This window comes from Brachyistius frenatus, unplaced genomic scaffold, assembly GCF_029030835.1.
Source record: "Brachyistius frenatus isolate BFR_SWC_R1_liver_20210118 unplaced genomic scaffold, ASM2903083v1 Contig_10, whole genome shotgun sequence".
Taxonomy (NCBI): Eukaryota; Metazoa; Chordata; class Actinopteri; family Embiotocidae; genus Brachyistius; species Brachyistius frenatus.
This window is the reverse complement of record NW_027210609.1, coordinates 2745244-2761025: the sequence shown is the minus strand read 5'-3', so window position 1 is coordinate 2761025 and position 15782 is coordinate 2745244. Positions and strand designations below refer to the sequence as shown.

Here is a 15782-nt window from a genome sequence, read left to right as displayed (position 1 = left end):
ATTATAGTCAGGAAGTCATTTCATGCTCTGGTCTAATGTGTGTCGCAAGAAAACATAATTGCATGAAGCTTTTATTAAAAAGCAGGAGGATGTGAAGGGAAGTGATAAAAAGAATATACAGTATATATATATATATATATATATATATATATAAGATAATTAGCCATAATTAGTATTGAAGGTTTTTGAGAAATGAGAAATGTGGTGGAAATGTTTCACTGTAGCGGTTGCTGCCACCAGAGGGAGCTCTCTGCTTTATTATTCAATACAGAAAAAGCCAAAGTCAAACTGCTGGCAAATCTCCATTTCATTTCCATGTTTACTACTGTGTTGTTGTTACATTTACTTTTGCTTACATGGAACGAAGGCATCATGGGCATTAGATACAAATTCAAGACTGATTAAGTCTCTTGCTAAACACAACAAAATCTCCCACCAAAATCTGCTTATTTTTCCCTTTTTTTTTTTTTTTTCAACTTGTGCCTTTCTGGTTAGACTTCACATTATTCAAATGTGCTTTTATGAGAAAGAAAAAAAAAAGTGTTTTGTTTTAAGTGTGTTGATTTCTCTTCCACAGATCCGGGGCTTTCTTTCGAGGTTCGATAATGTCCTGCCTGCCAGCCTGGCCTTTGACAAATGCACAGCCTGCTCACCCATTGTAAGTGGCACAAATTGCAAGTGAACAGTTGTTATTTTGTTTTAAAATCCAGTTTTGTAACAGCACTGTTTTAATGGCAAACTCCGGTTTTCTAGAAAGATTGAAACATAGATACAGTCGGGGAGGTTCTGATTTACTTATCAAATTAGATTCTGTTACTATGTGACCACATTGTTTTGAAACACAAATTGCAGCCTTAGCAGAAATAGGGGGATTCCCATCGCTCCCATTTCCACATTAAGTCAGTGTAGCTGTGGTGTTGAAATGTTGTTCCTTGAGGAATACTGAGGAGACACACACAGAAAAGCTTGTAAAACCATATGGTAACAATCAGGCAGCAGTTGCTCATTGATGTCAGTAACTGTCGTATGAGTGGAATTAGCTCCCACCACTGCCGTGTGTGTGTGTGTGTGTGTGTGTGTGTGTGTGTGTGTGTGTGTGTGTGTGTGTGTGTGTGTGTGTGTGTGTGTGTGTGTGTGTGTGTGTGTGTGTGTGTGTGTGTGTGTAGAAGGGTTGTTGAAAGGTCCATAAATCTTAAATCAGCCAAGTGGGGTGGGAGAAATTGCCCTTAGTGTTTTTTTACTGCTTTGTCATTGGTCCATAGCCAACTGGTCAATGTGGCAAGCAGCGTCCAGCGATGTGATTGGTTGGAGTACACTGGTGTAAGACCAGGGGAGGAGGGATAGAAAACCACAATTTATGGAGGGAGAAAGTTAAAATAAAGAAGGGGAATTCAGGGGGGTTATATGTCGAGGAAGTGCAGAGCTGAAGAAAGGGTGTTGTGATGAGTGGAGGGCTGGTTCGCTCTCCCTTCATTCTCCCCCGATCTCAATGCAGTCTTTGTGTCTATGAAGAGGTCATAAAGCCCCAGATCTATCACTTTCATGTCAAGACAGAGGGAGAAACCAAGAGGCGGAGGAGGGAGGGAGTTGGCTAACTTGCGCACTAAAGTTTTCTCCACCTACGCTTTGGAAAAAAGTATAGCGTTCCACCCCATTTTAAGGCGTCATGTTTCTGCCTGTGTGACTGATGAGATTATTCACTCTGCACAGAGGTTTCATATGGTCTGATGGGGATTGGGTAAAGGCCGTGTAGTCAGGAACAATGGCCAACATGAGGAAAGACAATTCTTTGCAAAGGCAGAAATAAAGGTTTTGTAGTGAATATGTTTTAATCCCACCCACACATCTTTACCCTCTCTGTTTTGCATCTGCTTATCGGCCTTTCACTCTTTTCTTTTCAGTCCGCTGTTTCACTTCTCCTGCTTTTCCTCTATTCTGTCTTACCGTCGCTCCCTTCCTGCTTCTTCTTGTCCTTATCTCTCCCCCCTTTGTGGGTCCCTCTGTCCATCTATCCGTGCGTTCACTTTAATGTGTGTGCGCGTGTGTGTGTATGTTTCCGTCTTTGTCTTCAGTGTGTGTGTGTGTGTGTGTGTGTGTGTGTGTGTGTGTGTGTGTGTGTGTGTGTGTGTGTGTGTGTGTGTGTGTGTGTGTGTGTGAGCAAGTGCATGTCTGTCTGTGTGTATTCCTGCCGCAGTCAGCTGTGTGCTGCCAGGTCACTATGGAAACAAAACAATTCAGCCCCTGTCTGGGCTGGAGCAGTTCCTGTAGAGTTGGAGCTTTTCACTCTGTGTGTGTGTGTGTGTGTGTGTGTGTGTGTGTGTGTGTGTGTGTGTGTGTGTGTGTGTGTGTGTGTGTGTGTGTGTGTGTGTGTGTGTGTGTGTGTTTCCTAATTCTTTCTGGGGCTACAAGCCAATAAAACTGCACGCCAGAGGGTAAATCACAGCTGACGTGGCTTTGTCTAAAACCATGCCAGACACCTCGTACTACAGCTACTTGTACACACTACCACTATTAATAGCAAACTTTTTTTTTAACATTTGAAATACAAAGTCTTGAAAAAACTCTGAACTGGTCACTAACATAGTTTATCGTGTTATTTTATTAAGGTGCTCCTTCCTTTGAAACCTTTAGTGACGGGTTTGTTTTATACTTTAAGTAAATTGTTCTCACAGAAAGCGAGTTTCAGTTTGCAGGGACCACTCTATTGTATTTTGGTTGAGCATATATTCCTGTGAGGTTTTATGAATATGAACATTATTGCCAAAAATTAAAACCACTCAAAACAACTAAAATATGTTTGACATGAGTGATTGAAACTGAGAATTGTGTTACAAGATTTATATCATTACATTAAACACTCAAAACATGGCTCAATATAATATCTGATGTTAAGTAAGTGCAAGCAAAAATAATATAACAGAAAATATGTTCTTCTAATTTCAACTATGTATTCTAGAGCGGAACAGTCAAATGAATGATTAATGCATTTTCACACCAATGAGACATTTTAACTGTTTTTACATATACTTTAGGCATGTATATGGTGTACAACTACCACAGAGCATTTACTACATATACTTTAAGACCTGGGCTTCCTGTGAAGTGTGCCGTTCCTCTGAAATACCATAAGGCCCTAGGGGCCACACTAATGAGTTGGTAGGGAGTTTTTGTGTTTTTAGGGCAAGTGTCTAACCTGGTGTGATGACCGTACATGTTAACAGGGGAAGTCAAAGCCACTGAGTCACCAGGAACTCTTTACTCATAGTACTCAGAACACAGTGATCGTGATATTATGGCAAAACCACTAACTTGGAACTGTTTTTCGGAAGCATTTCAGTCATAGTTGTGCGTCAGCCAAATCTTAAACTATTTACTATACAATGTTAGCTCGACCTACAACTAACAGTTATTTTCACAATCAACCAATATTTCAGTTATTTTCTCACTTTAGTTTGTGGTCGTACAAGACTCACACAAATAGAGAAAAATTTCAATTAGAATTTTCTAGAGCCCAAATTGACTATTGAAAAAAGTTAGTTTTGGTCCACCAACAGGCCTAGTCACAAAGATATTCAGTTTCCTTTCAGAGAAAACTGGCAAAAAATACATGGTATTTGGGTAATTTTGGCTTAACCAACAATTGATAAAAGGGTAGGGGATTAGCAGAATTGTTGTAGATAAATATTCTGCTCTTGGGCTCATCGACTTAATACTGTTAGCTGTAATATTCTGAAAATTTCCCCTCACATCCTTGTTAATACTATTACCAAGAAAATAATGTTGCCAAGTTGAATTATAAATACTGGCTATAGTTTAATTCTATGTCCAAAGCGTCTGCTATGCCGTACATACTTAGAAAAAACGTTGATCCTCCATTTTTTTTTTTTTTTGTATGTTTACAACCTTAGTTAAAGGCCTTCTGAGCCACCAGGACCACCCGATGTTTGATGTGTTCAGGGATGCACACATGCAAGCACACACACACACTGCCTGTTATGTGTGATACTTTCAGTTAATGTCCACACACAACTTCAAAAAGAAGACATCACAACTGTCAAATAAAGCTTGGGGAAACATTTATGTGGCTCCATACGGAAGGAAGCAAAAGGACAAGTTCACACATGTGCATCCCATATGTGTGTTTATATGCATATATGTAGCACACCAACTAATCTAGGTGATGGTTTGTTGGTGTGTTTGTAGGTTGTCTTAACTGGTGCGACCCGTCAACAGCATGTGATCACTATTAAAACCCATCAGAATCTTTTCTCTTTTTGGTCTCTTCCTTTCTTTGTGCAAGGGGCAATCAAATAGTTTAGAGACTGTGCATATAACAACCAAAACCATACCCGATTTAAATCTGTCTGCCATCCACGTCACAGTAGCTCCGTTGTGCAATAATTTACCACTCCCAGTGCTCCTGCCATTTGAGATTCCCGTTGGGTCTCCTTCACATTGTCGAAACTGTGACCCTTAAGCTTAAATCTTATTTTAGGAACAAATAAGAGTTGCATGGAGCCAAATCCAGCGAGTAGAAGATGTATGTTTATGTTTCTAATGAATATTTCCCACAATGCTTTTACCACAGCAAGAATATATCACAGCATTTATGTATCACAATCTTCACTCGTGCTAGAAAGTTTACAAACCCTCTCCAACAAAAGTCTTGATATCATTTGCTCAGTGCTACTGCGTTACTAACAACGTAATTACATTTTTACTGGAAACAATGTAAAACACTAAACTGAACTGTTAAATGTCTTCGTTTTTCACGGTGGTATTGATATGAAGTGAGTGGTATACGTGTGTTTTGTGAGTGTACGAGTGTGTCTGTAGAGTGACTTTATTAACTATCATAACATCATCACAGATATCAGGTTGCTTTCTGTGTCATGAATAGCTATATTTCAACAAAGTGGGTTTTGGCCGTTGGCGTCTCTCGTAACTGAAGCTGTGGATGGAAGTGGAGAATCAAAGAAATAAAAGAAGGAAGGAAAGAAAGAAAAGAGAGGTTGAAAAGATGAATGAGGGACACATTCGTGTGTATTGTGTGTGTGGTGTGTCTGGCTCCAATACTAGACGCCAGGTCGGTCTGCGAACACACACATACACACACATACACACACGCACACAGGTAGTGATGCACACAGCGTGTTGATGTCTGAAGCAGAGGTAACCCTACACCTGCAGAGGAGGGTCTGTGGGCGTCCATGAAAGGCTTGGCTAAGCTTAGGAAGGTAGTTGGGAGGGCAGAGGATCTGCGCGTGCATGCGGGCGTGGAATTTTGGAGAGGTGTGGGTATTTGAAGTCTATACTGGTAGGAGATCAAGGTAAACGCTGCAGTGTGATTGCAGAGGTGCTAAATTGTGGTGTCCATAGAGGTTGCGTCATAGAGCCAAAACCGATCAAGGTCAATTTTTTTTTAACATTTTTTTTATCCTTTTTAAAGATAATTATTTTTTGCTTTTATGTAATCATGTTTTTGTTTTAAATGGATGCCTTTTCTTAAGATGCGATGCATTAACATGACCCACCCTTTGCCAAAACCCTTGCACGAATTTCTTGGGCTAGATTTTATATTTTAACCTAAAAGTAATGTAAAACATGCATTTATGTTAGGAAACCTATTTTACCATGTGAATGCGACCTTCACTGTTTCAGCTCTTTTACCTGAGTAAATTGAAAGCACAGGCTCTGGCATCTGGTCTTGCTGTAGGGTAAAAAAAAACAGTAACACAAAGGATCTTCACCAAATTGTTCTCTTTTTCTGTCGCTCTGAATGTTCCAAATCATTACAAAAAGGATTGTGACATTGGTTGACTGATGCTGTTTACACACTGATTTTAATAAAATGTAGAAGTGTAAAACTTTGACGTTATTGTGTGATACTTAACACGCACCTTGAGCCAATACAGCAGTATCATTTCCTGTGGTCTCACTGTTTACCAATTGCATTCTCTGTCACAGCATACCTGTAATTGTTTTTTCGTCATGTTTTTTTTGTCTAGGTCCTGGACAACTATGAGAGGGAAGGTTTCAACTTTCTGTCTCAGGTTTTTAATTCTTCCCACTCATTCCTGGAAGACCTGACGGGGCTGACTCTGTTGCACCAGGAAACACAGGCTGCAGAGGTAAATTACACACTTACATACATGCTCACTAACAGGTGGAAATTCACACAGAACCTGCTACTCTGATCTGGGTTCTGGGTTCCCTAACTACTACAGATGGTCATGATTTTAAAATGTTTGCATATTCATTAAATCATAATCAATCGAATAGTTTATGCGACTACCGTCTTAAAAAGTATATTTTCTCTTATTTTTACCGTTGTCTGGTAGTAATGTGTTACTACCACCAGTAGGTGGCAGTAATACACCTAAAAGCTGTTCACCATTAAACAACAGTAACACCGGGCTCTTGTAAAGCGAGGTTAGATGCTATGATACAAACAGAAGAAACACTCAAAGACTTCTACAACCTGTGTGAAACATCTTAATAAATAAATGAAGATGCGGTACAGGACAAACTCCTCCAGGTAAAGCTAGCATGTTCTAAGTTTACTACAGGTAAGCACAGCACCGAGCAGACTGCCTATTGTCATGACTGAGTAGCCACCTGAGTAGTAACCTAAAAACTGCAAGTAAATAAAATGTCTTTGCAAGGTACCCCTGGAGACACAATAAAGAGTTGAAAAATCCAGAAGGGGCTCGGATTAGTTTTTCAGAGCTCCAAGAAATAGGTTTGATGCACTTAACATGGCACCGTTTTAGGTGAAAGGAAGAGATGTACTTGCATTAAAAAAAAAAAAAACCAATAGCCAGACTCAGTTAGTCTAACCTACGTGGTTTGCTAGCTGCATTGCCTGTTAAAAAACAGAAGTGCATCAAAACGTGTAGAAATGTAGTGTACGAATAATATTGACCAGCTGACCTCCATTTACTCTGTGTTGGTTTATATGGACGCTGACAAGGTTGTTTGACAGCAGCAAAGCAGCGCAGGTTGGGCATGTTGCCCCAACTCAGAAGTTGGATATTCTCAAATGGGAACTTGCCCACTTGCCAGCTGCCTGAACGCACATATTCTTTACTTGGGTCCCTTTAAGAACTAAGTTTTATGACCCTGGGAAATCCATCCCAACACTATGTCCTGTTCTGGAAATTGAAATATCATTAGCAGGATTTTTCAAATGAAATTTTTAATAAGAGATGCAGTTTTAATCCAAAGGCTACAGATATGTTTGTCCTATAACCCTCCTCTAACTGTTCTGTTGCTATAGCAGCACAGAGTTGATGTCTAATGGAACAACGAGCTGCATAAAGTTCCAGCAAACATCCAGAATACTTTGTGGTGAAATATGGGTGGTTTTCCTCAAGACTCCCTTCTGACATGAGACAGAGCGAGTTGAGGGAGAAACAGAAAATGAGTGTGTGTGTGGGTGGTGGGGGTTGGGTCTGGTCCTGCTGCGCTGTGGGAAAATCCCTTGTACTTTCTCCCCAACTCATAACAGTTAGATGGAGGAGGGGAGAAAAGAAAAGCAAGGCTGAATTGAGGCGGAAGTAGATAAGATAATATACGGTGGACGGAGAAAAGATGAGAAAAAAGAATGGAAGACAAAAAAGGACAAGGGATGAACAGGAAAAAAAAAAATATGAGGAAAGAAAAGTAAAAACGAACTAATCTCTTTTTTCTTCCCTAAGTTCTTCTCCATTGCCTTGCTATCAATCTCCACCTTCTGCCCTATCGCTCGCGCATGTTCCTTTCCTCTCTATCCACCCCCTTCTCCCTGATGAAGTGTGTTGAAGAGTCTGGTGTAGTCCCTTTCTCTTCAATCAGAACATGGAGAGATTGTTTTGATTGCTCAGCCCACTAGCGCCAGAAGTCTTAGCGCCTGTTTCCTGTACACAGATTTTGAAAATTACTGCGCTTGGAGGACGTCCCTTAAATTTATTTTTTTTCTCAATTCCAGGAAGGGACAGTAGTTCTTTTCTTGATCGTGAAAGCATATTATTACTTATTTCATGGAGAAACCCACTAGAAGCAGGCTTGCGGCTTATTTTGGGTCTTGACCCGTGTTTTCAAAAGTACTGGTCTGAAATGAGGATCACTCTAAATGTAAAAATGAGGGGTTTCAAGGGCCCTCGTGGGATCCCTTTCTGTGTAAATCTTTAAATTTAACACAGAATTGAGTTCTCATGGGAAGAAGGTGATCACGTCCAGTGGCTTCTTTAATAACCCCGTGTTTGGGGTTTGAGTTTATCCTTGAGTTGTGACAAGAGAGACCTTTTTCATGTGTGACGATGTTTGCCTTTTTCCTATATTCTTTGTTCAGAAGATGTACTGTTTGTCTGAGACTTGTAACTGCATGTCAGCCTGCAATTACAAGTAATGAACACCGTGATGTTGGTCATACATTTTAGAAAGTGTGGACTTAAATTACTCTATTTGCATAATGAGTTATTTTTACGATGTTCTTGTCCTTCCCTAAACCATGGTCCTAAATGCATGACAGCCAGCGTGTATCTGTGTGTTTTTGCACATTCAAGTGTGTGTAACCATTCTAAACTATAATCTACGTCACCAGATATCACCACTATGTACTTAAGGCCTATTTTTGGTGAGTTTGTAACCTGAGAAGTACTTCTTATACGGTCACCGCAGGGTTTTTGGGGGAGTTCAAGTTCGGTAAAAGTTTAGACTGACTGAGTGCTGTGCGCGTGTGTTTGTGTGTGTGTGTGACTGAGTGTGGGTGAATGTGCATAAATCGGTGTGAATGGCTTCTTTGTAAGACCAGCCCTGCTGAAATTTCAAGGGTGGAAAATGTACTATGAATCTGGCGTCTGGCAAATTAGGTACATGTATTTGAAACATTTGTATGCAGCGCGCTGTATCTCCAGCCTCACGAGACCTTTCATGTTTGTGGCAAGGAAAATCAAACATGACCCATTTTTTTAATGTTTATTACCTGATCTATACTCCTACTGTATTCCCCTCTTTTACTCTATAGTTTGCTAAGGCCAGTTTCCCTCGTGTACTGCAGTTACCTCATTTTGTCACTCCAGAATATAAGGTTTCAGTGGACCGTCCTTTTCAGCTTCTCTCATAGTGTCAAGCAGCAACATTTTCCTCTAACTTTCTGACTTTTTTTCTAACTTTCTGGAACAGATGATCCAACAATCACAGTACCTTTTATGCAGTGATTGACAATGTGCTCTTTGTCACTTTTTAGTAAGCGCAGCTTGGAGCAACACGAATGAAATATGCAAAAGAGACAGCGTGATGTAGCCAGGTGAAGACATTGCGGGCAGGTCAGGGTGACCTTTCAGACTAGTCTTCTTAGAGGTTGAAATACATCATAGGGCATACTGATACTGAGGCCTTGAGACTGCCACATGCATGTTTTCTCAAGTCTTTTCCTTCATTTTCACAAGTTAGATGTTTGCTTGAATGTAAATAAAAATCAACATCACTAACAGAAATGCATTTTCACTGTAGACTTTAAGTTGTGTCCATCCTGTGGCTAGCCAAACCAGATTGGATGGAGCAGAGCCAGCTCACATGACACAAGTTTACATTTACATTGACCCCAACTCATGTTCAACTTGGACAGAAAAAAAGTCCCTGGGAGCTAAAGGCCAGAAACTAGCCCGCTTTCAATGTGCTGTGAGTGGATGTGTAGTCACGTTGGAAAACCAAGGTGCCATCACACCACAATTCAGGTCATTTGCACTGAATGTTTCTGCCCACACACCTCAGAATATCACAGTTAAACTCAGCAGTGATATTCTGACTGGGGCCGAATTCATGGCATACAACCTCATGAATGTAAAAAAAAAAAAAAAAAAAAAAAAAAAAAAAAAACTCCTGGTTGCGCTCCTGACCTGATGAGCCTTTTCCAGCCTTGGATATGACATTCTTCCCGTCTGGAAACACCTCATTTGGCTTATGGCTTCATTGCGGTAGACTTTCTGAAACATTTCAATGGTTTCTGTTGCTTATTTCCTGATTGACTAAACATTTTATGTGCGCACTCCGCTCAAGTTCATGGTGTACGTAGTGGTCACAAAACCTTGTGTAACACAGGTGTTGATCAAACAACATAACTTGGAATACATACTTACCAAAGTTACTGCTTCTACCTGCTCCAGTCGCATTACAGTGCTGCGCTTAGTTCACGTGCAACAAGAACAGTTTCTGTTATTTATTGTGCGTCATATTTTGGTTCACCTGGTAAATGTATTCTGCTTAAATTTCAATTCCCAACATTTTCCAAAGCCTTTAAACTACTGTTAAATCAGAACAGTGTTGTGTTTTGGCTGACTGGCCTTCCTGAGTATAGCCTCACTATAGAGGGCTGGGTCAGACAAATCAACACATGCAAACACCCAGAGAGCCTGACAGGAAATGAGTGTCTGCACAGGATGCCGTACCTCTCCACTGATGTCCACCTACTGTCTCTGGCTTGGCAGATTGAGTTACATAAAATACCCTATATGCTCATCCATACAGCCACATAAAGTGATCAGGCTAATCCTTATTATGTAGGCGGACAGAGGACAAAAGAGATTAATTTAATCAACACAAAACCTGAGGTTCATATTTCTAAAACATAAAAACAGCTACATGAGCATGGGAACCTATACATAATAATCGTAAGGGAATTTCTGTGGACTCATACAATAATCATTGCAACGGAAATTATGCACTACAGCCTCAAATTGTTTCCTAGGTAAAATAGTCTTTGGTGGCTTTGCAGTTTCTCATAAACTTAAGGGTTGAGTCAGGTTTTGCTTTTTATTTGTTATTTTCACTTCGTAGAGGAAGAATTTTAAAGTAATTCCAGTCCAGCTGTGAGATGTCACCTAATAGAAAATGCCCTGCCAGTATTATTTTGAAAATAAATTGACATAGTGGGATTAAATAACTGGGTTTTTATAACTTGATACATCAGATAAGGGAAACTGAAAATTCTTGTGTCATTATTTTCCAGGGCTCCCATATTAAAGGGAGCACATGATCACTCGTCATTCTGTACATGATATATTCCCATCATCATGTTCAGTAAGCCTGTGTATGCGTGTGCTCCCGCACACATTAATCTGTGAGGCTGTGAATGCCCCAAACAGAGGATGTGTGACCCTCTCAGTACAAAGGGTCTTTCTGCAGAGTTCATGTTCCACCCTTCCACCTACTATAACTGGCTCTGCCAGTAAGTCACGAGATCAACACGTCTGAGCTGAACTTCTGAGAAGAATGTGTCACTTGTCACATTTTGCTCCTTTTTAAATTCAAATTTGTGACATGAATTTTTAACATTGAGTTAATACAGTGACGATTGCTTGTTTTTAGTAAAAGGGCGTTAATAACAATTTAATGGCAAGAATCACATGTCGTATCTACGGATATGGACTTGATGTAATTCTTTTCACATAGGATTCAGTAAACAATGGGGCAACACTTAAGATATACTGTGCTGATTAAGTTATGCGAAAACACTCTGCAGTGGTTCTTAATTGGTCTGACTGAACTTAAACTGCAAACTTGTATGCTTTTAAAAAATAGGTTTAAACATTGAATTGTTCATCAAGTTTCGAGAATCTACATCAAACTGTATGAATTATGAAATGAGAACGCAGACTTATTAAATCCTAACCCTCTTTACAAATGCTCGGATATGAGCTACAGTAACTATTGATGTGACACTGTTAGTTTTGGTCGATTCTGTCATGGCAAGCAAACAGGTACTTGCTCGGAAAGTTCAAAATAAGTGTGACTTTTATTCCCTCAAATTTTTTTTTTCACGCACACATCTGTGACTTATTCAAATTGGACCGACTTTTGGGTCTCGACCCACCGGTGGAGAACCACTGCTCTAGAGGGTGTAACCTGTGTTTGGGTAACATCATCATCTTGTTGTTGTATTATTAAATGACATGACTGTGAAATTACCTCAGTCACTTCTTAATAATAAGGCTTTCTAGGACTCCTTAGAGTGCGGGGGCCCTGATTTGGGAGGCATTTGTTTTTTAGCTGATACTCCAGATATCCAGGGTTACTTTTTGATCATTTACAGTTGGAGTGTTCAAACACATGATGATTTAGTTACAGGACAATTACTCTGCCAATTGCTAGTAAAAACATTTAGTTTTTTTCTATATGATGACCTATGTTTGAACCACACTTGCCTTCCAAGTTAGAAGTAATCCAAGTCTTGATAAAAATCGGTTTTGCCTGATTTCAGTACACAGAGGCAGTTTTGAGTAAAATATAGACACCTGTGTTTGTCCAGATGTGTGCGTTTGGCTCTTTGATAACATTATGTGCGCCATCAGATGCCACTAATCATCACCTTGACTCATGCTATTGCCCCGAAGGAGTAGAGGTTATCCAACCACCCACACTCAGCCCTGCTCTGGTCTGTGCCTCTCTACGTAAAACAGTGCGCTGACGATAAAGTTGATTTAGTTATGTTGGCCCGTCACCCAGCTGCCTGGAAGACACACAAGTGCGAGCGTGGACACGCACACACTCGCATTAACACAGAGTCTCTCCTCGCACTAATCACATGCTTTTTTTTTTTCTTCCTTTCTTTCTCCCATATAAACACACACACACACACACACACACACACACACACACACACACACACACACACACACACACACACACACACACACACACACACACACACACACACACACACACACTCGTACAGACCCACACACACACACACATTTTCGCCTGTGAGCATCAGAGGGGCCCATGTATGTCAGAGTTTTATCCAAACACAGCTACGGTTGCTAGATGCTGCAATTATTACCAGATGGACTCGGGGAAAACATATTAAGTCTGGTTTTTCATTAGTGCACTGCACACCCTCCAGTGAGACAGACAGATAAAGAGGAAGAAAAAATGGGGAGTTTGAGAGACATTTAAAAAAAAAAAAAATCAAATTTAAAATGAGTGCAATTGACTGTCCTCGTATCGTTCCTTATTTCCTATTTTTAGGATCCCATTAAACAAACTGAATGCTCTGTTTTTAAAATGTCAAGTGTTATGTAAGTTTTTTTTTATAAAAGTTCCGCTATTTTCTTTTTTTCATTTTAAAACAAGGAAGTTCCATTCAGAGAATTTGTGAATCCAAATTTTGGGTGAAAATGCTGTAATAACATTCAGTTAATTAATCCGTTACGCAACTGATGACATTAATCAATGCAAAATTCAGAAGTTTCCTTAGTTGCTGGCTCACAAATATTACGATTTAATGTTCTTCCCAGTTCAATATTATTTAACTATAAAATAAAAATAAAAATTAGAAGCAGCATAATGTCATCTTCAGTACCAGTGATTTGCATCGTATGGAAACATGTTTAATCTTAAAATGATTTCTCTCATTTTTCTATGACTTGACCCAGTCAAGTCCTAAGCAAAAACATGTCAAATCACAGAAGTTACAATGTCAAAAGCATTAAGATGTGGTATAAAGATAAAGCATTTTATATCAAGCTTAGCACCAGTCATCAACCCACCCATTGGTTTGCAAACTGATTTTTTTTTTTTTTGAAGCTATGAGTCTGGCATTTTGGCCGTTGGCATCTTGTTTTTTCTGAGCTAGAAGTGACCATATTTGACCAAGCTGTGCAGAAATGAGCGGTGGATCTGACTAGCCTGGTGTTACGAGCCCTAAATTCACTGCATTAATATTTCTGGAGTCTGGGGACGCTCCATAGGGAATCGTTTGCAGTCGTTGCATTTTTCTGGGCGTCGACCTCCGGATAATTTAGAAACTATTGGAGCAGCTTTAACTAATTGAAACTCTGCCACAAAGGCAACTAGAAAAAAAATGATCGACCTAAATGTCATCGTACTTCAAAACCGACTCCGGTCGCTGATTGGTCTGCCATCCAGAGTGGCTGAGCAAACTTTAATGCGAGCCACATTTCCAGATTGTAATTACAGTAAAGAAAACTGAAGCTCTAAGCAATAATCTGCCGGAGGCAGGCTAGGATCTGACTCGATCCGAAGGAAAATTGAAGGACACAATGTGACACCTATACTGGCAACCTGACTGCACCCAACGCATGCGGATCAAACCAGATCTACCCCCAAATATAGCTCTCTTCAAGGCCTAATATCTAATTGATTTTGAAACTATTTCCCGATGGACCATGACAATTCTGATCCGAAGGTATGAATTGTAACATTTAAATCATCTATTGACCAAATATTTCATAAGAGAAGTTGATATTTTTGAAATGGATGTCTACTGGAGTTTTTATTTTTTATTTTTTAGAGCCAGCCCCTAGTGACCCTCTGTGGTATTCCAGTTAAAGGCGCTACGTTGTTTGTTGTTGTTGTGGGGTTTTTTTTTTTACAGTCTATGCTCATCACACATTAACTGGCAGCTTTCATGGTGAAATAAAGAAAAAAATATATATTTTGGTTACCAGCTACAACTGAGAAAGTAATTTCAGTTGGATTAGTTTGTTGTTTTGAGTTTATAAATGGATTAAATAATCTTCAGAGATTTCCTTTTAAAGAACATTTCCATTTAAATCCAAGTAAATATTTATTTATTGATATATTTTTATCAGAAACTTCAGTCATTTTCCAAGGAAATATTTGGAAAATATTTCAACATTACAGACTTGTGTAATATTATCATTTGCCTGTGTTTTCTTGCATGATTTTGTATGTAAAAAAAAAAAAAAAAAATAAAATGCACATATATGCCAGTGTCACCATGTAGCACGTGTGTATTTATGTCTCGTATGTGTGCCAGCTATGCCTGCTTGACATCTATTGCACTGCTAATTATAAACGTGTCCTCTGCTTGCGCAGATGCATGTCAGCCATGTACAGACACATCACACCTCCTATCCTTTCTTTCTTTACATAGTTTCACTCTCACACACATGCGCAGACACACACACACACACATGCACATACCCAGGCACTATACATAGTCTAAATCTTCCTAGTTCTTTCGGGCTAAATTCAGAAGCTTTGTGTCAGTCGGTGGCTTGACTTAGTTTTAAAGGTTGTTCACCCCTGCGGATGTGTATATGTTTGGAAGAACAGATTCCTGTTTATATTTTGGCCTAATTCTTTAACTGTTGTATTTGTTTCTGGTGTGTCAGTATTATAAACTATCTTGCAGGCTTCCCTGGTTATATATGATCCATCAATATTTTGTTATCCCTGAACATATTTCTTTTTTTATTTTGTCTGTGTTGATAACTGCAATCAAGCCATTAGCTAGACTCGCGTTTATCAGTTTGTGCACTCAAACTACATGTACACAAATCTGGTCCCGGTACTTCGATTACAGAGTAAATGCTAGCAAACAAAAAATGACTGACAGCATTAACAAATATGGCTAACAAGATGAAAACACAAAAGAAGGCGTTAGTACTTTCTCTGATACTGTTTACGGACTGCATAGCAGCGACTATATAACAGGTTTAGTGTGTAGGCTTTTGGCTAAAATCTTCAGGTTGTATTAGTTGTGAGAGTCCAAACACAGATTACACTTATTTAAATATAAAATGTGTTAAAAGATTTAAATAGTCGACATCTTGGCATCGCTGATGAAGGCGTCAGAGACCAGATATTATTTTATATACAAATATATTTTACTGGTGTTTCAAAATAAGCTGATTTGACTCCAATCAGTCACCATGTTAAATACCACACAGTCTGCGTCAGGGCAGATAGTCAATCAGGACTCTGTCAGGCGGGACAGCTACAGTATGTGATCGTTGCTTGACACAACTCTCTCC

General features: G+C 39.5%; 2 protein-coding genes across 2 annotated transcripts in view; both read left to right on the top strand.

Moving 5' to 3' along the window:
- Positions 1-15782, top strand: part of hrh1 (histamine receptor H1) — a 117251-nt gene that overhangs the window by 33207 nt on the left and 68262 nt on the right. The gene's annotated exons all lie outside the window — the stretch shown is intronic.
- The window catches only part of atg7 (ATG7 autophagy related 7 homolog (S. cerevisiae)), a 61453-nt gene that overhangs the window by 25287 nt on the left and 20384 nt on the right, over positions 1-15782 (top strand). Inside the window, exons 17-18 of the mRNA XM_069690899.1 lie at positions 578-658; positions 6009-6131. Coding sequence (XP_069547000.1) covers positions 578-658; positions 6009-6131 — 204 coding nt within the window. The remainder of the gene's footprint in view (positions 1-577; positions 659-6008; positions 6132-15782) is intronic.